Here is a 25,083-nt window from a genome sequence, read left to right as displayed (position 1 = left end):
GGACACTTAGAAGAAATAAGAAGTGGGGAAGGGGAAGAGTTGCCTTTTAAACGATGCAGGCAATCTTCTCCAGGGTCCACTGGCGGAGGAAGAGGAGTGCGGGGGGAGCGCACCGCCCCCGGCAGAGTGATCCCGGCAGGGTGCCATTGTGGCTGCCCCCCCCCCCCGCGCTGGGCGCCCCGCCCCCGCAGGCAGCGTGCCCCGCCCCCAGGATGCACGCCGCCCCGCCTGCTCTCTGCCCCCCGGTGCCGGAGCATGAAGCTCTGCCACTGCCAGGGTCATCTGATTCTCAGGGCCAGGATTTGGGTGCACCATGCCTGATGTGAACTGCTTGCAGTTCTTTCCTCTGGTACGGACAGGAGAGAATTGGTTCCTCTGTAGCTCCTGACGTGCCTTGGAAAGGGAATCAGAAATCTGCCGCTACAACAGCCTGTCACTACTGCCTGCTTTGAAGGCACAGGTTTGTTGCCCAAGGAAAGATTCGTTGCGATACCCAGTGGTGGGGTTGAAAGCAGATCAGGAGCACCTTCAAGGTTGCATTTGGAATATTTAATTTGGGCATTAAGGTCTTCACAGCTATGAGCAGGGAGAGCAGGGAATACGTGCCCCTTCTGCATGGTCCTGATGTCGTTTGCTTGTGATTTCCTTCCCTTGTCCAGAGGCTCAGTCGCCAGAAGCTGCACCGGAGGGCGAGGAAATCTTCTGCTGACCCCACTGTTCCACCTCCTGCAAGGATGAGGCTGCCCCGTGCTGTGCCCTGCAGAGCGCTCCCCAGCGGCTCTTGTCTGCCTTGAACTGAATTGTCCTTGCAGCGCAAACCCACCTGCGTGCCTACAATTTGCAGCCTGCTCCCAACTGCTGGCTCTGCCCGTGTCCTGGATCCATGACCTTTTTAAAAGGCAGCAGGGGAGGCAAACGCTTCGGACTCTGGGTGTGGCCAGACTGGGCGGGCTTGGTTTTGGCTGCACGTGTCTCTCTGAAAGGAAAAGAAAGGAAAGGAAAAGCATCCATTCTGTGTGCAATGCTGGCTGTTAAGACAGACACTCCCTGCTTCTGTTTTCATCTCCAAAGATTGGGAAAAAAGTGCATCCTGGGTGGCAGCTTGGCTGATCTTCTATTGGGGAAGTCCACCAAAAACCATTGCCCTCTATAGCAAAAGCATGGGGCTCTTTAATGCAATGTTTTCTACATTGCCATATATATAGATAGTACTGTATATATACTTATATATAAATATAAATATAGAAAATGTAGCTGTATATCCGTTGGGGTATGCTTTAATTCTGTACAGAAAAAGCTGGCTGAGCTTAGCTCTTCCCTAAAGGTTTAGCTGAAACTGTTCAGGGACTGTGTTGATATTAAATATCTCTTTACTTGTTGGCACTCTGTTCTAGTGCTTCTGTCACTGGCAAAAACACCTTCTCCCCCAAAATATCCATCTGTGTGTTGGGGAATGGACTCAAGGCCACGTAGCGGCAAATTGGCCAACTCAGTTAGGAAGGTGGTTTCCCATTAGAGAGGCTCTGAGGACCTGTTTGCACACAGAGTAAGTTGTGCCACAGGATCCACACACAGGTGCATTGTGGGAATACTGGAGGCACTTGGCTGGTTCACAGTTCCAGGGACAGTGTCAGGGATCTTCTGCTTGATAGAAGCAAAAGTGTAAGAATGGATTTGAGCTGGCTAAGGCTACCAAGTCGGAATGAAATATGAACAGGCAATCTTTGAAAATTGAGAGAGATAGAGTGTATGTTTTAGGGACAGAGAAGGGGAATCTGTGGCTCTTGAGAAGTTGCTGGACTCCAGTTCCCATCATCCCTGACTGCTGGCCATGCTGGCTAAGGCTGATGGGAGCTGTAGTCCAACAACTTCTTAAGAGCCACATGCTCCCCATCCCTTCTTCAGAAGCCACTTCAGGAAAGCCGCAACAGGCCAATATTTAAATCACAACTACTCTCAAGTCCCTTCTAAAATGAGCACAAGGGAAGAACTGACTCCCTGGCCCAAGAACACCTCCTTTCCCAGAATGCAGCTCTCCCATCTCAGCCTTCAGTATTAATAGTAGTTTCAACTAGAAAGCCACTAATTCACCATAGAGATCACTGACTGCTTTTGCCCAAGAGATGGTTAGAGGCAAAAACCAACAGCAGCCCAAATTCTTATTTCTCTTCCCTTGACTTTCTGCTTTCTGCTTTTCTCCAAATTTGCTGGTTCATCTCTTTGCTAGAAGTGCTACCTTCATAGCCATTTTGAAGGGTGTTCAACTGGCGGCAACTTGGGTGGGAAATGAGCCATATAAGCAGAAGTGCAATGGCCTTTCATTTTCATGCATAGCGGAGTCCACTGTAGCTTCTGAACATTCCTCATCTGGTAAGGGGAACTTGGCGGGTGAGCAAACGCTGTGACCTTCCAATTGCAGTAGGACTCCAACTCCCATCAGCCCCCTACTTGCACAGCCAAATGGTCAGGGATGATGGGAGTTGTAGTCAGACAACCGCTAGAGGGCCACAGTTTTGCCACCTTCAAGAATTGCAAAGTTCCAAATCTGGCATCACAGTTTGCGTCAGTGCAGACCATCATTTTGAGGTGGAAGAGATAAATAATGCCCCCCACAACTGATAAAATGGTTCCTTACAACATATGAAAATACTTGGATTTGTTTCTCGGACTTAGCACCATGTGATATGGGTGAACCTTTGACAATTCCCTTTGCAACTTGAACCCCGTGGGTTGGGGGAATCCATTCATGGCAAGTTTCCCAGCTTTTAAATGATTGGGTGGCTCAGCCTTTAGGAGGGTTTGGTGCATAGTTCTTCCTTCTTTTCTTTGTGGACTCGAGTTAATTCTTCTGGCCATGCACACTCCAGTGTTTGAGTCACAGACTGTGCATCCTTCACTCTGGCGAATACAAGCAGAGTGAGTCAGGCCAGATCCAATGACTTCTTGACTATTTGGCGTTGCTCCACCAGTCACACTTAATGGGTGCACCTGCTGATTCCTGTACAGGTGATGCTTTATCAAGTTCAGAAATGCATCCTGTGAGATTGGTGCTTTCTGTATGGAATCTCAGAAAGCTGTTTTTCCTTCTGCAAAGCAAGCGGTGACCCTGAGTGGGTGAAGAGATTAAACTGCATCCTTCATTGCACTGGGAGCAAGAAGGCAGCAGGGCAGAGAGGGATGCAGCCCCAGTGGAAAAAATTTTGGAGTTGGTGTGTGAAAGGACTTTCTCCCTAGCACCTTGTGCCAATGCAAAAAGAATTGTGGAACAAGCTGGCAAAGTAGTTCCTTATGTGGTGATGCCAAGGGAAGATGAAAGGTCCCCTGTTATGATATTTTTTAATAATATAGACTCCCCAGAGATTACTCCTGTAGACTGGAGAAAAGGGCACAAATAGTGCTCTCTCTCGCCTTGCCTCTGCCCCGCCAAATCCTTGAAGCATTTTGAAAGCTTCCTTTTCCTACCACGTTTTCACACTTATTTTTTAATGAAAGGTTTGCACTATTGTCCTGATGCCTTCTCCCTTTAGAGCGTCTCAGGATTTGTGTTGTTGTTTTTTTTCCATGCAAGAATCTTGCGCGGAAAAACAGAGAAAACTCTTTAACAAGCCTTCAGTGCTGGGACCGCGGCAGGTACGTCGGGTCTGTCTTGGCCAGCAATGGAGAACCTCCCTCAGCCTGGCTGAGTCCGAAAGCTCTCTAAGCAATTCACTCTCCAAAAGCACAGCAGGAGGCAGCTGTGGAGGTCTACTTTTTATTATTGTTGTTACTTTAATTATTTTGTTGTTGTTGCTTGTTCTCTTGACTGCAAGCTGGGCTTGCCATAAAATAAATAAATCTTTCTGTTTGTTTGAAAGAGATCTGGATTTAAAAAGAAGAAGAGAAAAACGTTTACTGAGCTGTTTTTGCTTTGAAGCTGGGCTTGTCAAGCCCAAAGTGGGGTTTTTTGCTTATGTAAATATTAATTCAGTCACCGATAAATTAAAAAAATAACCTGTAGAGCATTGAATGCAATTGACCACTGCTAGGGAACAACCTCTAAAACCCAATGTCTCTTTGCCACTTTTCAGAGATCTAAAGGCAGGTTGAAGGCAGATCACTTTCGGTGCTGCTAAATGAGTTTTTGCAGGCTGGGGTAACTTTTTTTTCCTTAAGCTGTTTGTCCAGAGGTGGCAGTGAGAGAAAATGAGCATGTATAAGACACAGAAAGCAGAGCCTGCCTGGAACCACCTTCATTCCTCTCAAAAACTATTGTCCCCAACTTTATTTAATTATAGCAGACTAGTTGTTGCTGCTCAGCCTTCTACCCTCCATCCCCGTCTGCGCTTTACAATCCGGTTTTCATCCATGCAAAGGACCACAATCCACAGTGTCTATATAGTTTCCCCTTTAGCAATGCAGCTCAGTTTTAAAGCTCAAGACGAATGGTTTAATCTAGTATTATTAATGTCCGTGGGTCATTGCATGGATGCCGAGAGGCACCAGAGGCTGGGAGCAAAATGGAATGCCATTTCATGTGGTAACATTTTAGAAAAAGAAAAGTTTCTAAAAGTCTGCTGCAATTGTTCCTTTTCTTCACACAGAGAGGAGTCCGGTGTTACATACATGTAAAAAAAAAAAGGAGATGCATTTGTGTATTTAAATAAAATCTGTAGGTGTTCAAAGGTTCCTTCTATTCAATTATTCTCTGGTTCAGCTTTCCTCAATCTGGTTCCTTCCAGTGGGGGTTGTTGTGACCCAAACCATCTCAAGGCCACCAGGTTGGGGAAAGCTGAATTATATATGGTTAAAACAAAGGTATGATAATTCCTTTCTGACAGTGAACGAGTACATTTGCATACTTGCCAGAAAAATGTATTATAATGATGTTGTCCACGCATTTGGACTTTCTCTCTCTCTCTCTCCCACCCGCCCCACTATCTAGGCTTGTATAAGGGTACCTGTTTCATATTTCTGGTTGAAAGTAATGTTTAAAAAACACACTTTAAAAATAGAAACATACAACAGTGAAGAGGGTAAAAAAAACCACCAACAACCTAAACTGCTATATGTTAATTTGTAATTATGTAAAAAGTAGGTTACTGATTGTAAAATTTTACAAAGCTCCCCCCCTTGTAATTTGCAAAAAAAGAAGAAAAAAAATCAGATTTTTGTAATAGCTTTTATTTATCTGCCTTCCTTATTAATTAATGAGAGCAATTTCTTGTAAAGTCGTTTCCCCCTCCCCTCTAAATAAATCTTGGTTTTAAGTCTGATGAGTTTCTGCCTGCGTGTGTTTGTTTGTTCATATCAAATCAAACTGTGTTGAATGAAAATTTTCAAAGCCTTTCCTTTGAACGCCTGGATAAGATACTTCATTTTCTTCCCATGCAGCAAAGGAAGAGAGGAAGGAAAATGTAGGTGCCCAGAGTGAGGGTGATAGGGATGCCTTCATGAGACTCTGGGTAAGGAAGAAATAAAGAACATAACAAGAGGCCTGCTGGATGAGGCCCAAATGTCCATCTAGACCAGAATCTTGTCTTCATCGTGGCCTTGGGGGGGGGGGGGAGCTGTCATTGGCAGCCATTTTGTGCTGGCACCTACAGCACCTTTGTCAAAGAATATGATATGGGCACCTCATTTCTTCAACCAAAAATAAAAGCATTGCCTATGGGCCTCTCTGCCTGGTCGCTGTGGGAACAGGGGGCTGGATGAGATGGGCCTTGGGTGTGATGTATTAGGGCTCTTCGTAAGTCCTTATGGACCACAACAACTCCCCACAGGAAGAGTGCTTAGGCCCTAGGAAACTGCCTTAGGTTCATCAGTGCATCTGACTCTGGACTGCGTCTGAATACCAGTCCCTGTGGATCACAAATGTGGGGTTTTTGCTCTTCTTGTTGGGTTTCCCAGAGGTTGGCTGCTGTGAGAATAGGCTGCTGGGACTTTGGTCTAAACCAGCAGGGCTTTCCTTATGCTGAGCTCTTGGCTCAGTTCCATTCTAATGCTTCACTCCTTTCCCTTGTGTGTAACCTGGGTTAACCCCTTGAGCTGGGTTTTAGAGGCCTCTTTTTGTCGATGGAAGGGAGCCAGTGGTGGAGCGCATCACCTTTGCCTAGGAGAGCCGAGGACACGAAGAATGCTGGCAGCGTGAAGACGGGATTAGTTCAAGCAGCCAGCTGTTGGGTTTGCTGGAAATGACAGCTGCTTTGGTTGTGACCGTGCCACAAGTTGCTCAACTTGGGATTCACATGGTTGTTTCGCGAGGCAGTCAGTCCCTAGCTTTGCTTCTTCTAATGGACCCTGATAAAAGGGAAAAAATGAGCGTGGACAACGCCATTTTGTCCTCCGCTTTTCCATGTAATTCTTGCACAGCGTAGGACGTTCATACTTTAGAAACCCAGCGCACAGAGCAAACCTTGAAATCGATGAATTTGCAGCCCTTCTTCTCACTGCTGCCTGGTAATGAGCTGGCAAAGTTGGAGACTAATAGGCTTGGGCTATGAATTTTCACTGCTGGTAATATTCATATTTTTATTACGAATCTCACTTTCACTCTGTAACTAATGAGATGGATTTAATGTCCTGCTTTGGGGCCTCCACGGTCAGTATTCTTGGTGTCGCATAACATGCCAGCACCCTTAACTAACTAGTTTCCAGGATTATTTGCCAGGCCGGGGGTGGGATGGTGGCAATGTCTATTGAAGTAGTCTCATTGTGTTTTCAGTGTACAGTGGTACCTCGGGTTAAGTACTTAATTTGTTCCGGAGGTCTGGTCGTAACCTGAAACTGTTCTTAACCTGAAGCACCACTTTAGCTAATGGGGCCTCCTGCTGCTACCGCGCCGCCAGAGCCCGATTTCTGTTCTTATCCTGAAGCAAAGTTCTTAACCTGAAGCACTATTTCTGGGTTAGCGGAGTATGTAACCTGAAGCGTATGTAACCCGAGGTACCACTGTATGTTACAAATGGGGCCTAGTACAGCAACGGCCACCTCATGCTTCTGTGCATCATGGGAGATAAATTTGAGCAGGCTGATCTGACAGGACAAGATGCCTATATTCTGCTACACTCATGTCCCAGGAACGATGCCAGAGATTGATCCCTCTTTTCAGTCAACTTGGATGCAGCGTCTTAACAGACGGACTTGGGGCATGAGAAAGGGGTAAGCAGTTGACCCCGAAAGGCAGACAACCCATCATTGTTTACAAAATGCTCTTTGTTTTCAGCCTGGAGAATAAATCTGGAGCTGGTTATTAGCATGCAGTGTTTCTTTCCCCCTCCCCAAAGCATTAACCAAAATGTCCCTCAGGCTGAACCTTATTATTCAGCTATCGCAAAGGCTCTTTTGTGCCCCCCTCCTACTTAATCCCTTAGCAACAGACTGTGGGGGGCTACTCTTGCTTTTGCCAATCGCCTCTGAATTGGATTTTTGGGCCAACACCAGTCTAAAGATTAAAGAGGAACAAATAACTACTCATTCTTTTGTCCTTCAAAGTGATCCAGTAACACCCCTCTTCTCCCAACCTTCTCCCTGCCAGGGCCTTTCAAGGAAGAAGAGAAAAACTAGCTTTAAAAAACCCAAAACGTGAATCTGTTGTTTGTCTTTTGCAATGCACCCACGTCTCCTTTCTGAATTGTTATTTTACCTGTGCAATTATCTGATTGTGCATTTTAATTATGGATATTTGTAAACTGCTTAGGAGCCTGTTTGAGCATTCAGTGACATATAAATAAATTTATTGATTTATTTGTGTTTTGTAAGATTATAAAAACAAAACCCCAAACACATAGGTGCTTGCTTAAATTCTTTGCAGAGGAATGTTAATCTTTGCAATCAGAATCTTGGAAATTAAATATGTTTGCATGTGTTTGAATTCCTTTGCATAATTTAAACTACCTCTTCAGATTTAGGGTGTTTCTTTTAAAAGAATAATGCATTCGTATAAAATAAATAATTACAAAGAGAGGAGTGCAGAAGTAGCTCCATAGAAGAGGAACAGAGAGGGGATCCAAGAGATCCAGGAATCTTAGGTGATATAAATGGTCCCCCCCCCCGCTCCCATCCCCATGTTGTCTTAACAATTTTGTAAGGTACGTGAAGCTGAGAGACGGCCCAGGTTTTCCCAGTAAACGTCAGAGCCGAGTAGAGATTTGAACCCGGGTCCCTTTCCTACTCCATCCTAGCCCAGCTACATGACACAGGCTCCCATCTTTGCAGCACAGGAGTGGGACACTTGAGTGACATTTGTAGGGGGTACCAATGACAAAATGGCTATTGTAGACCAGGCAGGGGTAGGCAACCTAAGGCCCGGGGGCAGGATGTGGCCCAATCGCCTTCTCAATCCGGCCTGCAGACGGACCAGGAACTAGCGTGTTTTTACATGAGTAGAATGTGTGCTTTTATTTAAAATGCATCTCTGGGTTATTTGTGGGGCATAGGAATTCGCTCATTATTATTTTTCAAAATATAGTCTGGCCCACCACATGGTCTGAGGGTGGACTGGCCCATGGCTGAAAAAGTTTGCTGACCCCTGTTGTAGAGTGTGTGGCATAATATAAAATGGAAACCACACTAAAGGAGGAGATCAGAGGACGAAAGGATGCAGTTGTCCCATCAACAGGAAAAAGGAGCTACCACCAAGCTCACTCACAGAGAAGCTATTTGACCTCTTCGGAAAAAAGGGTGGGTGCCCAATCCTGGCATCTGGTGAAATGTGGACACATTTAATGCATGATAGGCTGTGTGCCGGTGCAAACAGGAACAGAGTAGGGGGAGCCAAATCATGAGCTGTGTATTTTTGAGGGCATATTTCATGGGTGCTGAAGGAGGTCCTGGCAGGGACAATGAGGCGTTGTGGGCACCAGGGGAAGACCTCAAGGGTGCCCCTGTGCCCACAGAGGTTGCCTATGTGCAAGGGCTTAACTCTAACCCTCCCAGGTTCTGCAGCAGGGCCTCAGTATTTGTCCCTCTTCCCACCCAACCTCGCTTTTGCCAGTGTTACACTGCTTCGTTCAATTTCTGCGGCGGTGTTTTGCAGGCTGTACCATACCAGGGAACAGTGTGTTTGTAATTACGGCTTCACTAGCCCTGTCATTATCCCTACATGAGGTGTACTTCAAAAAGAAGCAGCCCCGTCCAAAGCAGACAGCTTCCCAAAGAGCTTTTATTAAAATTGTCGGAACTCCTGGGGAACCATCAAAGTAGTACAAAGGAAGACGTGCTTCTTTTTTCCAAAACGACTCAACGCAAATCTAGCCCTTGCAGAGGTGCCTGTGCTTCATTCATGTGGTGCAGCCGAGAGACGAGTTTCTGAAGTCCTCGAAAGGCTTCCTTTGTCTGAAGAAAGATGCTGAGGCTTTTCAGTCCCTTCCCTTACTGGGCTCTCTTCCAAACCCAGCCAATGCCAACATGGCACCCGTGTGGCACTGGCAAAGCTGCTGCCATCGAAGGATGTCCACAGTGTGTAGCTCCCTTTACCTTCGAGCGAACCAATATGATTTGCTCAGGCTCCCCATCAATCCATCCATCCATACTTCTTGGAGCAGCCTGACATCCCTCCCCATACTGAGGCAGCGAGAGGAATGAGCCCTGTGGAAGGCAGTAGACAGCAAAGCCAGTAGCCACTTGTGCAGATTCCAGTATCACTACTGACATACAAATTCAGTGTCGCTATCTGTGGGGAGAGAGGGAATAACACATTAATAACCTGACCCCACAACTACTTATGTGCTCCCTTGAGTCCAAAGTACCTGGAGGACACCCGGATGGGGGGAGGCCTCTTGTTTCCAGAAAGGCTTTTTGGACAATAAACTAAAGCTTGCAGGAACCACCTCAGAGAAATGGACTGCCCAATCCTCGTTCTCTCAGTCCGCCTCCCAGTCACCTACCAACAGTGGGACTATTTACTTTCCTTCTCCCAGCTATCTGATCTCACGTGTCAGCGCAGCAGCTGGCGATTTGAGCACCAGCAAATCGAGCTGCCCTCTGCGAAGCAAAATGGCACCAGTCCAGAGCTAGCCCTCCATCTTGTGTCCAGAGATTAGAACTGCATAGCAACTGAGTCCCGTTGCTAGGGTGGCACCTTATGTATCTCTAAAAGAAGTTGTCAGAAGACCACGGGGATTTGCATTAAATGTGCTCATTTTTTAGCCATGGACAAACCCCTGGAAATAATTACTATAATATAAATGGAAATGCCCATTTAAGGAGGACTCTGACCAGGTGCCCTGTTGGCCAGCTCAGTCTGCTTTTCAGGTGCAAACTCTGGATGTGCAACCTAAAGGCCCCTGATGCCTCTTCCCTTCTTTGATGTTTTATTCTGTTTTTTCTGTTGGGAGCCGCCCAGAGTAGCTGGGAAAACCCAGCCGGATTGGGGGGGGGGAATAAATATTACCTCAGGTTGGTACCTCAGGTTGAGTACTTAATTCGTTCCAGAGGTCCGATCTTAACCTGAAACTGTTCTTAACCTGAAGCACCACTTTAGCTAATGGGGCCTCCTGCTGCTGCCGCGCCGGCGGAGCACGATTTCTGTTCTCATCCTGAAGCAAAGTTCTTAACCTGAAGCACTATTTCTGGGTCAGCGGAGTCTGTAACCTGAAGCGTATGTAACCTGAAGCGTATGAGGTACCATTGTACTACTACTACTACTACTATTATTATTATTACTGTTACTATATCTCAGGGATGGGTGACCTGTGGCCCTCCAGATGTTGATGGACTCCAGCCCCCATCGCCCCCAGCCAGCAGGGCAAAAACATCTGGAAGACCACAAATTTCCCAAGACTGTTTCAGAAGTTACTGTGAGGCCTAACTCCTTGTTGCAGCATTTAGATTTTCAGGACTATGTTGCTTCAGGACCTGTATTTTACGTTTTTGGTTACCGGAGCTTGCTAAGATTTTGATGACTGGGCTCTTTGCAAGTGCTACTCTTTTTCATGTTTTTAATTATACGTCTTGCCATTTTACGTGTGTGTGTTGTGTCTGGGTTGTTTGCCGCCTTAAGCACAGGCAGAAGAGCTGAATGCCCCCCCATCCATTTAGTTTGTTTAGTTCTAACAAACTAAAACTTCTCTTGTTCCAGTTGGCATAATTCCATTTTGCACATGCTCAGAGTCACTGGGCTGAGGGGGCCAGAATCTTTCAAATCAAAAAGCTGGCAACATGCCGTTGATATGAACTGTTTGAGTGACTTAGTAAGTTTGTGAAGGGTACTGAGAGTTGTGAGAAGACCCCTATTCCCTTCAAAGAACTACAATTCAGAGTGTGGTTTAACAACCAATTCCTCTTCCTGGGGAACCCTGGGAATTGTAAAGTGTGAGGCTAATGGGTGTGTGTGTGCCTCCTAAGCACTCGCAGCACCCATGACAAACTACAGTTCCCAGGATTCTTTGAGGGAAACCATGACTATTTAAAGTGGAAGGATACTGCTTTAAATGCACCGTGCAGATGGGGTTGAATGCTGTATATTCTGTGGCTTCTGCGGGGGATTGCATGCCCCTAGTACTCATCAGACCATTAGGAGTTTATTTGGGGTTTTTTAATGCAAACTAATATATCTTCTCTCCTGCCAACCTAGCAGTTTGAAAGCATGTCAAAGTGCAAGTAGATAAATAGGTACCACTCCGGCGGGGAAGGTAAACGGCGTTTCCGTGCGCTGCTCTGGTTCGCCAGAAGCGGCTTAGTCATGCTGGCCACATGACCCGGAAGCTGTACGCCGGCTCCCTCGGCCAATAAAGTGAGATGAGCGCCACAACCCCCGAGTCGGCCACGACTGGACCTAATGGTCAGAGGTCCCTTTACCTTTACCTAATATATCTTCTGCATACCTGGAGAGTTCCCTGGCACATTCAGAAACCCCTATCCAAGATGATGGGCACAGGAGCATCGTGTTAGGAAGGAGTGGGGTTGCCTTTTTTTCCTTAGTGCTGCGTAAGAGTACTCTGTGCTGGTGCTTGTGTCGTACCTATGATTTCAATCCAGGCTTGGCTAGAGCTTGGTTTGCACAACACCTTGTTTCCAAAAGGCAGCCACTCCCACCCAGCTTGGCTTGATAAACAGGCTCTGGAGACAACCATCTGCTCAGCAGAACCAGCCCGTTTTCTGTAGCCAGTCTTCTCCCACCCAGGTTACAGAGGACATTCCAGTTAATTCCTCCTTGCGAGGCAATGCACCTCAGGCCCGACAATGTGGATTCGCAGCAGCTGAGGAATGTTGAGGTGACGATTGGCTGAACTGCTCTGATGTCAGAGGCAGATGGGGGTCCAGCTTTCGTTGGCGGAACTGCTCTAAAATTAAAGGTCCTCTGGCTCTTTGTTGGATGAGCTTGTGTAGAAGCTACCAAGGAGTAGAGCAGGTGAGGAAGGGTAGAAAAGGAGGAGTCTGGAAAAGGAAGAGGATGCAAGACAAAGGGAGCCTAAAATGGATGGAAAGGGAGAGGAAATCTGGGATGCCAAGAGCCGTCAGTCACACATGTTGAAGTCCCTGACAGCCAAAGAACTGAGTAACACAAGATCCCCCTCCATCTAGGTGAGGACTGCTGGAGGCTCTCAATGGATACTAGATGGGGAAGGGCTGTAGCTCAGTGGTAGAGCTTCTGCTTTGCATGCACAGGGTCCCAGGTTCAATCCCCGGCATCTCCAGGTAAGACTGGGAATGTTCCCGGCCTGAAACCCTGGAGAGTTTCCTCTGTCAGATGCAGTATGCTTTGGCCAACCAGTATACCTGAAGGAGCATCTCCACCTCCAGCGTTCAGCCCAGACACTGAGGTCCAGCTCTGAGGGCCTTCTGGCGGCTCCCTCCCTGTGAGAAGCAAAGTTACAGGGAACCAGGCAGAGGGCCTTCTTGGTAGTGGCACCCACCCTGTGGAATGCCCTCCCTTCAGATGGCAAGGAAATAAACAACTACCTGACTTTTAGAAGACATATAAAGGCAGCCCTGTTTAGGGAAGTTTTTAATGTTTGATGAATTGTATTTTAATATTTTGCTGGAAGCCACTCAGAGTGGCTGGGGAAACCCAGCCAGATGGGTGGGGTATAAATTATCATCATCATCATCACCATTATTATTTTATTATTATAATTGCTGGAAACCACAGGTGGTCAGAGTCCTGCTTGAATGCTTCCCATAAGCATCTTGCTGGCCACTGTAAGAACAGGATGCTGGGCTGGATGAACCTTTGGTTTGATCCAGCTGGGCTTCTCAGGGAATGGAATCAGATAGGACACAAGTTGGTACATTAAGCAGGTTGCTTGCTTTCACAGCCCCAGAGGAGAAAAACAAGATTTCTACAAATGGAGAGAGGGAGGGAGGAAGCAGGTGAGTTGCGTGGTTGGATCATGGGCAGATCCAAATGCAGAAATGTGCCAAATGAACTGGAAATGCCAGAGTACCTCACTTGCCAAACAGTCAGCTTCTTGCAGAGTTTCACGGCTGGCAGCTTTTCATAGCAGATGAGTCACGGGGAGCCGTCTATAATTAATTACTCGTGGTGTTTGAACTCCCTGAGGCCCATGGGTTGCTTAACTGTAAATGGGTTGATTGGCAAAGGAGCCAGAAGTTCAGCACCACAGCCTCACTCTTCTTCTAAGCTAGGCCAACAAAATCGTATTAGTTTGGCAAATGGTATTCGAGGCCAACCTTTGCTAACCTGGTGCCTTCCAGATATTTTAGCCTGCAACTCCCATCCGCTCCCACCGATTGGAATTGTGGTCACCTGCAAAACATGTGGAGGGCACCAGGTTGGGGAACGCTCGTTTAGCCTGTGGTTTTTACATAGTAAAACAACAAGCGAAAAGGAGAGTTTTATTGTAATAATAATAATGATAATAATGATGATGATGATGATGATAATAATAATAATAATAATAATAATAATAATAATAATAATAATTTATTATTTATACCCTGCCCATCTGGCTGAGTTTCCCTAGCCACTCTGGGCGGTTCCCAATCGAGTGTTAAAAACAATACAGCATTAAATATATGTACAGTGGTACCTCGGGTTACATACGCTTCAGGTTACAGACTCTGCTAACCCAGAAATAGTGCTTCAGGTTAAGAACTTTGCTTCAGGATGAGAACAGAAATCGTGTTCCGGCGGTGCGGCAGCAGCAGGAGGCCCCATTAGCTAAAGTGGTGCTTCAGGTTAAGAACAGTTTCAGGTTAAGAGTGGACCTCCAGAATGAATTAAGTACTTAACCCGAGGTACCACTGTAAATGGAAGAGGTTGGAGGTAATCATGTGAGCATTGAGGACAGCAGTGGGATGGTGAGCCAATATAACCTGAAATCCATTTTTATGGAGCACGAGCAGCCAGTTCACAGCACAGAAATCTAGGACATCGTGCTGTGTTTGGAAAGCATATCTGGGCTTTACTTTCACAATGTTAATCAGAGTTAATCCGCAGAATTACTGCCCGCGCAATAAATTAGTGTCACACGACGTTCTGGTCAGCAAACGAGAATTCATTCTGAAATATGATCTAATGCGATTAACACCAGGGGAAAGGCAATCCAGGTCACATTCCTCCTTTATAGCCAACATTATTACATATATACATTACAGGGGCAATGGTTCAATTTGTCGATATCATCATAGATTATTCCAGTCTCTTTTTGTTTTGTTTTAAATCACTTCTAAAGAAGAGAGAGGACAGGCTTCTGGGGGTACTGGCAAGTGCTGATCCAATTCATGCAGCAGCTCTTGGAGGACAGAAGGTATGGAGAAGTTGAATGGATGAATGCTTGCTGGTATTACAAGGAACTCAGGGAGCCAGTTTGTCAGGGAGAATGCCAGTTAAGGCAGAAGTTTGAAAACTCCAATCTGTCCCCACCACAGCAGCAAGAACTTCCAGCAGGGAGCTTGCTGCTCATCTCTGGCTCAGATTTACAAACCTCCAAGTAAGAGCTTGAAAGGTTAGGACAACCTTCCCAGCCTGGTGATGTCTAGATGTTTTCAACTACAACTCCCATCAGCTACTGGCCACACTGGTCAGGTCTGATGAGAGTCGTAGTCTGAAAACAGGTAGAGTGCCCCTTTATTAAGAAGGTGTGATTTAAGAGTTGCATATCTTTTCACAACAATGTTTTGCTTTGAAATGGAGGCCCTCTCCTTTGCAAAAAAAGGCACAGGTATCCTATCTGACTCTGCCAATATCATTCCTGCCCCAGTACTAATTGCAGGGGACAAGCTCTGCTTGTGAAAACATACTGGACGCTTCCCGTCTTGCTAGACTGCAACTCCATCATGGATGAACGCTGACTACACTCGTTGGGGCTGATGGGAGTTGGTGTCAAGCAACATCTAAAGGGCCAAAGCTTTCCCCATCACTGACGTTAAAGGTATGTGTGTGCGTGTATATACATGTAAACGGTAAAGAAACAGAAGTGTATATTTCAGCAAACACTTCATCACTGTTTTTCCAGCTGTTTCAACTTTGATTTTTCACTGCTCTTTGGCACAATTTTTGCTGCTAATCTGCATTGGGGACACAACAGTTTTGCTTATAAAAAGCCCAAGAACCTATTTGTCAGCAGAGGTAGCCTGAAATCCCCAGTAAAATCTGGCCCAAACATTTAAGGTGTAAAACTATGTCATTCTCAACCCTTTTAGGGCAGAGTATCCCCTTGAAGGTGGTTTGAAAACCTTGGTATTTTGCTGTTCTGGAGGCTTCCCATTCTGGGACCTGAAGTTATTGAGGGAAAGTGCAGGGGCAGAAGGAAAGCATAATTACAAACTAATATGTATTGGTATGTGAGAGCATTTTGTGACAACTTATACCCAGCTGAAACAGCTTTCCTGGTGGAAACCTCTGTTAAGAATGGCGAAAGCTTGGGCCTTTTTCTTCTGGAGAAGAAAACCACCAGCCATTATCCCCAGCACTGACTGCTGCTGATACAAGCATCCTGGCCCTTCATTACGTGGGACGCAGCTGCATGGCAGGCCCATATAATTAATCTCCGGTGTGAAAGCAGCTCTTAAGGGGAAGCCCTGTAACCCGAGCTGGAGAAAAGATGGACTCAATGCGTTCTGCAGCAGTATTTAATAGCTAAGTAGTTAATTAGATGCTGAAGTGGCTGTGTCAGTTGTCAGGCAGTGCTGCGTGGAGGGGAGGGAGTGGGCAGGGGCAGCAGCAATGGGGTGTGAAAGGACTGGAGGCTGGAACTGGGGGAAACACAGGTCAGTCCCATAGCAGCAGCAAGCAGCTCTTCATGGCAGAGAAGACCTCTTCTTTCTGTGTTAGAACCGCAAAGAGGACAGCAAGCTTAACCAGGCCTTCTCAAGCTCATTGATGTGGTTGGTTTATATGGGGAAAGACAGTCCTTGATGGAAGGCAGTTCTGGTCTATTTAAGGCTTTGTAAGTCAAAACGAGCACTTTGAATTGGGCCAGTGGCGTAGCGTGGGTTGTCAGCACCCGGGGCAAGGCAAGTAATTTGCGCCCCCTAACCCGTGGATTTTAGTAGGGGCAGAGAGCTGCGAATGCGAGCGAGCGCCCCCCAGATGTTGCGCCCGGTGCGGCCGGCCCCCCCTGCACCCCCCACGCTACGCCACTGAATTGGGCCCAGGTACCAATTGGCAGCCAGTGCAGCTGGGCCAGGACTGGCGTCCTGTGCTCAAAACATCTTGCCTTGGTGAATTGCTGAATTCTGAACCGGCTGAAGTTTATGAACCGTCTTCAGTGACAGCCTAACATGTAATGTGTTGCAGTAATCTGGGAAAGAAACCGTGTTTTAAATGTGTTATAAACATGCAACACTACTAGATGGTACAGGAGGGTTAAAAAAAAAATCAACACAATTTTCCATAGCGTTTTTCTTTTCTTTTGTTATAACGATTTAATTTCTGACTTATTTATAGCGGGGTTTTATCCCGTGTGTAGACTCACCCCTAGATGTTACCAGATGACAGAAGTTAGGCTATCCCTGTCCAGATAGGTAGGGGTGCAGCTGGGCTACCAGCCGAAGCTGATGGAAAGTGCTCTCTGCCAACGAGCCAACTGAACCTCAAGCCACAGCAAAGAAATGTAACCCCCTCAAAAACTGGCAATCACCAGGGCATTTTTATTTCTGCTTGGAATGCTTTCAGCACAGTTCCTATCCACCCCACAAAAAAGTCTCTAGTTGTTGCTTTTATAAACTCACCCTAGAAAAGTTGAAGGCCTGTATAATTTCTCTTAAAACAAAAAAACTCAAAAATAAATAAATAAATGTTTGTCATGGTACCAGAGCAAAGACGCCATCAAAATACACACCTTTGCAGGGTTGTCACATCTTTTATATTTGTTAAGCTTCTGGGGTTCCTGTCTAGAAGTCCATGCAAAAGAGGAATCTGCAGGCATCAGCAGAAACTTCCGTTAAGATACCTTACCTCCTCAAGCTCCTCAGTTCTCGCCTGCAGACTGTGTGCCTCAAGCCGGCAAGTGTTTCCAAGTGCTAACAAACGCTGTTGGGATGAGAGAGTAAGGCACAGTGGTAATGCAGTTCCAGGTGTCCGAAGTCGGGTCGTAACAATCCAGCGTCTTGCACCTCTGGGTCCCAAAGTAGCCACCCACCACATAAAGCTTGTTCCCAGAGGCCAAAGCGTGGCAGGACATCCGCTTGGCCGTCATGTCCCCAATCCGCGTCCACTGGTCCGTTTCGCAGTCAAAGCGGTAGGCGGAGGCCGCCGTGTACTCCGTATCTCCACCCATGATAAAGATCTGGCTACCCAGGACGGCGCCCGCCGTGTAGCGCCAGGGCTGGGGGCACTGGGCTTTGATGGTCCACCGGTTCTCCACCGGGTCGTAGCACTGGACTTTGGACACCATGTCACGGTGGATGCTGGTCCCTCCAAAGACGTAGAGCTTCAGCCTCGCGCTGACGACGGCCGCGTTGCTGACGCCGTCCCTCAGAGGGGCCACCATGGTCCATTTGTTGGCGAGAGGGTCGTACTTCTCTACCTGCTTCAGTGAAACAGAAGGAGAGGCTGGGAAGACCCCAGCCACCGCGGTGTGTCCGCCGACGACGTAGAGGCAGTTTTCCAGTTCAGCCGAGCCATGTCCAAAGCGAGCGATAAGCATTGGGGCAGCTTTGGACCACTCCTCATTCACTGTGTCGTAGACCCAGACATCCTTGGAGACCCCGTTTTCGGAGCCCCTGCCTCCAGTGATGTAGACTTTGCAGCCAATGGCGCAGGCGCTAAACTCTTTTCGAGGGCTGGGGAGGTCAGCTTTGGGGATGATCTCTTTCGCCTTGTGGTCTACTTGGTAAACCTTGTCACACATAAACGTCTGGCCCCCTAAGATGAGCAAAGTGTGCCCAGCCTTCCGAGGCCTGGCACAGGGGCTGGTGACCACCCCATCGTTCTGCAAGATCTTCTTTTTACACCAAAGAGCTTCATCCATGATTTGCTTGTTCTGGTCTTCTGCTGTGATCAGCTCCTCGTAGGTCATGGCTTCCTTCAGGCACTCGGAAGGCAGCAAGGCCAGTCGCACGTGCTTCAACATCTCCGGGAGGAAAGACTTCCTCTTGTCCAAGTCATGCTTCACCCATTGCATGACTGCCTTGAAGACCTTCTCCTCATCCTCAATTTCCAGCTCGTCACTGGAAATCAAGTCCAGCAGGGTGTCCTTGGAGAGGTTATTGAAATCTTCGTTTCTGTGGACTGTCTCAAAGTTGACCAAGCACATCCTCCAAGAAAGCTCATAGAGCCTCTTGCACTGGTGAGCATCTGAAAGGACCATCATGCCCAGACAGTTGGAAGGGTGCAGGTTCTTCTCAAGGAACTCGGCAGCTGCATCCCTGATGTCCTGGAACTGCAACATGTCACCGGCTTCCAGGAGGGACTCTGCATTCTCCTCGTTGATTATGATCTTGGAGGAGTAAGCATAGTCCAACAGCAGCTCCAACACCTCCGGGTGCAGGCTATCGTCGAAATTCACCTTGTCGCCCAAGCTCTCGCGAAGGCCGTTGCTAAACATGGCTTCGAAGTACCTGCTGGCAGCAGCAAGCACAGCCCGGTGGCATGGAAAGGACTTATTCCCGGCCCAGAGGGTGACGTCAGTGAACTTGCAGTGCTTCCTCATGGTGTTGAGGTGAGATAGGACACAGTCTGGATGGGAGGCTTTGTGGAACAGCAAGATGTTCATTGAACCAGTACTCGTTCGGGATTTACGGTTTTCATGGACGCTGACGGACATGACTACTGGACTGCTATCTGTAGGAAAATGAACATAGAAATTCTGAGTTTCAGAGGAATGAACAGATTGGCACCTATTGCTTTTTCTCACCTGAGATCAGCAATGCAGGTCCACCTCTACAAAAACCAAGAATCATGGAACATGGGCTATCAAGACCCAATGTGGCAGAGTGCTTAGAAAGTTCAACTAACAGTAGGGAGACCCAGTTTCAAGCCCATCCTCAGCTGGAAAATTCAGCAGACAACGTTGTACTAGTCACAGTGTCTAGTCTGCCTCACAAGCTTGTTGTGAGGATAAAGTGTGGGGGGCCGGGGAGACACACATTTTGTACGTTACAAAGAGCCATTCAAGAAAATGAGCCAGAAACATGTATTGCATATTGCCCCAAACAAATGCAATGTTTTGTTTCTGTGGAAGTATGCCTCCAATTATGAGGTGCTGAGGGTGAGCATCTGGGAGAATGACTCAATCTATCTCCATCGGTCAAAAAAATTTTAAAAATTAAAAACTTGTCCAGTAGCACCTTAAAAAGGTAAAGGTAAAGGGACCCCTGACCATTAGGTCCAGTCATGACCGACTCTGAGGTTGCGGAGCTCATCTCACTTTATTGGCCGAGGGAGCCGGCATACAGCTTCCGGGTCATGTAGCCAGCATGACTGAGCCGCTTCTGGCGAACCAGAGCAGTGCACGGAAACGCCGTTTAGCTTCCCGCCGGAGCGGTACCTATTTATCTACTTGCGCTTTGACGTGCTTTAGAACTGCTAGGTTGGCAGGAGCAGGGACTGAGCAACGGGAGCTCACCCCATCGCGGGGATTTGAACCACCGACCTTCTGATCGGCAAGTCCTAGGCTCTGTGGTTTAACCCACAGCACCACCTGCGTCCCTTAGTAGCACCTTAGAGACCAACTAAGTTTGTTCTGGGTATAAGTTTTTTGTGTGCATGCACACTTCTTCAGATCCAACAGTGACATCAATGAAAAGCAGTTATCTACATCATGAACAAGAGCCGAATAAAAATCTGCATCGGGGTCTGCTGTCCCTGTAAATCCTGCCACCTAGGCAGTTGCCTCAAGAGTAGGCCAGCCCTGGTTGGGGCCTTAAGTCCAGCTGAACTAGGAATAAGCTTGTCAGCTGGAAATCCAGTGCAGCCTAAACTGCTTATCTCAGTAGATCTCGTCATGGGATTGCCCCCTTCGGCTAGTTATTTACTCTCTAAACTTCAATCCCTTCATCTGCAATATGGGGGATCACAATACTGACTTAAATTAACAGGGTTGCTGCAAAGATTCCAGTTAGGAAATGCTTGGAATACTCGAGTGTTTCAAATAAAGGTTTATTATTCATCATCCTTGCTATTAAATTTATTGTTATTTTTATCACTTTATTATATTCTTGATTTTAATTCTACTCTGATTTCCAGCAGTTAATAAATCAGAGACTGCACCCTTTTGACATGTGCTCTGCTCAGTTTTGCAATCCAAACACTGAAAAATCCTGTTAACATAATTTTCTCAATTCTAACTGTACATGAAACGTGGGGTGTCAGGAGGGATTCATTTCGCAAGAAATCATTCTTTTTTTTTCAAAACAAATATGAAAATAAATGAAAATTTCACACTATTCTCCCACTGGACGTTGAAGAAAAATAAATCTATACTCTGCATGCAGACAGGCGCTCATAAGTCTGGTCAAGGGAACAGTATATTCAGAGGAAAGGGCACTGGGCTGTTCTTGGCTTAGCCTGGGTCATGCTGGCTTTGAGTGGAAGAAGAAATTACTGCAATTTCCAGGCAGGCTGTTTGGCTTCTTTATAAAATAGGTGGCTATTAGCAGGGTGCAGAGATTTAAGCCTGTGTTTCTGCACAGTCTCGTGCTCCCAATTCTGCCAGACTCATTTGCTTTGCAAAAAAACAGGTTTAAGCTCCCATCAGGGAATTGGATAGGCCTACCTGTCTACCAACTGGTTTAAAACAAACAAATAACTCCCAAAGCCGCCCGCCCAACTAGATGGTTATTTAGAGTGTTTTTGTATGGGTATGACAGTCTTCCATCTCTTGGCAAGCTACACCCATAGCATAACAATCTTCAGGCTAACACAACATGAGTTAATGGAACCCCATGAACAGCTGGCAAATCGACAGCTACATCTCTTGAAGCTACTCCACTGAAATTGTCCTCCATCTAGAAAGCAAACATAGCAAGGTCGCAAGGTCACTGCATTTTCACCTCACTCTATCTCTAAGAAACTGAAGGTGGTGCACACATGGAAATACAGTGGTACCTCGGGTTAAGTACTTAATTCGTTCCAGAGGTCCGTTCTTAACCTGAAACTGTTCTTAAACTGAAGCACCACTTTAGCTAATGGGGCCTCCTGTTGCCACACCGCCGGAGCACGATTTCTGTTCTCATCCTGAAGCAAAGTTCTTAACCCAAGTTAATATTTCTGGGTTAGCGGAGTCTGTAACCTGAAGCGTATGTAACCCGAGGTACCACTGTATAGGAAGCTGTATTCTGAATTAGACCATGAGTCCAGCTAGCTCAGTAGAGCCTACACTGACCTACAGCTGCTCTCCAGGAATTCAGGCAGGGAGACTTTCCCAGACCTACCTGGAGATGCTGGGGATTGAATGTGAGGCCTTCCACATGCAGGGCAGACACTACCACAGAGCTATATCCCTTCCCCAAAAGAAAGTCCCTTCACACACACCCCATTATCCTTGCAACAACCTTGTGAGGTAGGTCAGGCTCAGAAATAAGTGTCTGTCCCAAGGTCACCAGGTTAGTTTCCACGGTTGACGAGGGGTTTGTCTGTCATGGGCTTTGGCCAGAACAGTAAACTTATGAACTAGGACAGATGAGGGATTTGAAGCTGGGTTTCTTCAATACTCCCAGTCACTACGTAACACAGGTTCAGCCTCTGAAAGCTCCATCTAAAATATTTCAGACAGCAAGGCTTGGAGAGATGTTTTTTAGTACGCATCTTTTATTTTCTATTTTAGTATGCTTTAGTGACCGATGTGTAGAAAACCAGGGTACAAATAATACTTTGGGGGAAGCCATGACTTTCTAAGCAGGGACACAGGTGGCGCTGTGGTCTAAACCACTGAGCCTTGGGCTTGCCGAGTGGAAGGTCAGCGTTTTGAATCCCCATGACGGGGTGAGCTCCCGTTGCTTGGTCCGTGCTCCTGCCAACCTAGCAGTTCGAAAGCACGTCAAAGTGCAAGTAGATAAATAGGTACCGCTCCGGCGGGAAGGTAAACAGCGTTTCCGTGTGCTGCTCTGGTTCGCCAGAAGTGGCTTAGTCATGCTGGCCACATGACCCGGAAAAACTGTCTGCAGACAAACATCAGCTCTCTTGGCCAATAAAGCTAGATGAGCACCACAACCCCAGAGTCGTTCACAACTGAACTTAACTGTCAGGGGTCCTTTACCTTTTTTAAAAATGTCTTTCTAAAGTGGTATAGTAGCGCTCAGTGCCGGATTTATGTATAAGCTAAGCAAGGTATAGCTTAGGGCCCCACTCTCTTGGGGGCCCCACAAAATATTAAAGGGGAAAAAACTGAATGTACATTTCCAAAATATAAGATAAAAAACAAATAAAATAAAATCTATATACAGCAACAGTGTTTTGTGTTGTGTAGGCTCCTATGATGTACTGTAAGTAATGGGCCCTGCCTGCTAGCCTGCTCCCTAAAATATCACTGGTTTCAGTTCAACAATTACTTTGATAAAATACATATTTTGTTATGTGCAAATTGCTTTAGATACCTATTAGGTCCATAAATTACCATATAGCATATACTCAACACAAAAAAGTGACCATCTGTTGTTGACAAAGGACAGCTGGACATAGAAAGGGCCCCATTACCTTCAGTAGCTTAGGGCCTCATCAAACCTAAATCTGGCCCTGGCAGCGCTTAAATGTATGGCATGAATGCAGCCCAGGTCATCGGTGCTCCCATCTCCTCTATGAAGATATGACAAATTGCAACTGCAGTCAGCTGACCATGCTCCCCACCCTTCAGGGCTTGACAAACCCTTTTGAACTCTGCCTGCAGAAATAATATTATTATTTTTCTTTAAAGGCAGCAGTGCTGGGGAGTGTTTTCCAGCCACAACACATTGCCAGCAGGCTGTGCTCGGTTGGTGGGTCACGAATTGCGCAGGCCCACCTGGTGGTCATTGGCTCCTGGCAAGCCAGGCCTCTCACCTGCTGTTCTGAGGTGACTCATCTGGATTCCAGACATCCTTCCACTTGCTACAACAAGGCCTTGCCAAGAGTTATTTACCCACATAAAGAATTCATCCCCAATTTGGGTTTGTTTTGCTGCAAATTGCCCACATTGCTCACTCCCGCTGACTAGGATCTAGCTCAAGGGAACAGCCTATTTTATTTTATTTTTGGCCACACATGCAAGAAATAAAGAGGAAAATTACAAAGCTAAAATCCCAGAATAATAATTGAGGGGTGGTTTCCCCTCCCTTTTTCTCCCTCGCCTTCCTGGTACACATTCCCAGATGATAGGTAAAGAGACTGGTGGTTTCAATTATAATGTCTCTGGGAATGGAAAGAGACTCAAATCCCTGGGGAAGAAACTTGAGGGGGATGGGTCACTGGTGTGGGGCATGAATGGGGAGATTTCTGGAAATTTCTCCAGTACATTTTTTAAAAATGCATTGTTTCAGTAAAACTAGCAGCAAGGCAAGAACGAAGGCAAGATAAATAAAAAAATGGACAACTGGAAGGAATATAATGCCCATCAAATCTAACTTGCTTTTATTTTAGGTCAATAGAGTATTCCTAGGAAACATGCAGTTTTTCAGGCGTGCTAAAATTACTATGTTTGCAGTGCCTTCACCCCGCGCCCCCCCCAGCAAATATAAATAATGTAAGGGAAGTGTTTGTTATAGAGCTCAAATACCTGAAAATATTTACAAGTAAAGCTTTGAATTTGTTTGCTTATAAAATTTAAACTGCATGCATCATGCTTTACTAAATTTCCCACCACCAAACAAATATTTCAATTCAGCTCCTTCTCTACCTATCGGGAGAGTTTTCCAGATACACAAGGAAAAAAGAAGCATTGTGTAAGTATTCCTTTCCTGCTCACCTAACTTTTACTCCTTTACAGGTGGCCAGCTGAGTGCTATTTGAACAAGCCTGGCTCTATGTGCAATGTGCATTATTGGAAAGCGCTTCTGGCAGGACTCTTTTGGCAAGATTGAGGTTCCCGTTGCTACAGAGATAATCAAGCCCACCAGAGCTCTTGCTTCTGCTACTGAAGGGCTGATTCTGGGGGTAACCAAGAGTCATCACGAAGACATAAACTCTGAATTAAAAGTTTGGGGCTTAGCCCAAGATTTGATGGATGTGCGCAGATGCGAGAGGTTTTAGCATCACCAAAGCAGCAACAAATGAAATATGTATGAATCTACTCAAAGGCATCAATTTAGGCATCTGCCTCCTCAGGCACCCACACAACCCAGTAAATACCTAGGCTTGTGCAGAGAAGTGAGTTAACCAACGCTTTCATTTTCCCCAGCATGCAAAAGCACCCACTTAAAGCTTTCACTTTCCTGTGCTGATCCCTGAAGGCTCGGAGGATTTGAAACAATTTAAAATAAAACACACTGTTAAACCTTGCAGAGTGGAGTACGCACTGCATACTTTTATTGCCTCTATTGCCTTTAAACTAGTCTGAATCATGACGGATTTGCAGATGTGGCACTGAAGCCGATCTGGGTGCAAAGGCATTCAGCTGATGTGACGCAAACGATTTTCACCACAGCACACCAGTGCATAGTAATACTTGAAATTAATAGGTAAGAAGGTAAAGGATCCCTGGACGGTTAAGTCCAGTCAAAGGTGACTATGGGGTTGCGGCGCTCATCTCGTTTTCAGGCCAAGGGAGCTGCCGTTTGTCCACAGAC

At 46.5% G+C, this 25,083-nt stretch overlaps 2 protein-coding genes across 11 annotated transcripts in view; one reads left to right on the top strand and one right to left on the bottom strand.

Moving 5' to 3' along the window:
* The window catches only part of AKAP13 (A-kinase anchoring protein 13), a 243,912-nt gene extending 243,141 nt beyond the window's left edge, over nucleotides 1-771 (top strand). For all 8 annotated transcript variants that reach the window (XM_053365802.1, XM_053365801.1, XM_053365806.1 and 5 more), the window contains one exon: nucleotides 660-771. In XM_053365802.1, coding sequence (XP_053221777.1) covers nucleotides 660-709 — 50 coding nt within the window. In that variant the 3' untranslated portion in view covers nucleotides 710-771. The remainder of the gene's footprint in view (nucleotides 1-659) is intronic.
* An 8,350-nt stretch (nucleotides 772-9,121) lies between these two features.
* Nucleotides 9,122-25,083, bottom strand: part of KLHL25 (kelch like family member 25) — a 32,345-nt gene continuing 16,383 nt past the window's right edge. The window contains exons 1-3 of one of the 3 annotated variants that reach the window (XM_053364844.1): nucleotides 23,021-23,089; nucleotides 17,342-19,168; nucleotides 9,122-9,649 (exon numbers count right to left, since the gene is read on the bottom strand). In XM_053364844.1, coding sequence (XP_053220819.1) covers nucleotides 17,382-19,151 — 1,770 coding nt within the window. In that variant the 5' untranslated portion in view covers nucleotides 19,152-19,168; nucleotides 23,021-23,089 and the 3' untranslated portion in view covers nucleotides 9,122-9,649; nucleotides 17,342-17,381. Of the gene's footprint in view, nucleotides 9,650-17,225; nucleotides 19,169-23,020; nucleotides 23,090-25,083 lie in introns of those variants that run through there. The other 2 variants (XR_008327486.1, XM_053364843.1) reach the window with 2 other exon arrangements.

This window comes from Podarcis raffonei, chromosome 14 (genome assembly GCF_027172205.1).
Source record: "Podarcis raffonei isolate rPodRaf1 chromosome 14, rPodRaf1.pri, whole genome shotgun sequence".
NCBI classification, from domain to species: Eukaryota; Metazoa; Chordata; class Lepidosauria; order Squamata; family Lacertidae; genus Podarcis; species Podarcis raffonei.
This window is presented reverse-complemented; position numbering and strand designations above follow the sequence as displayed.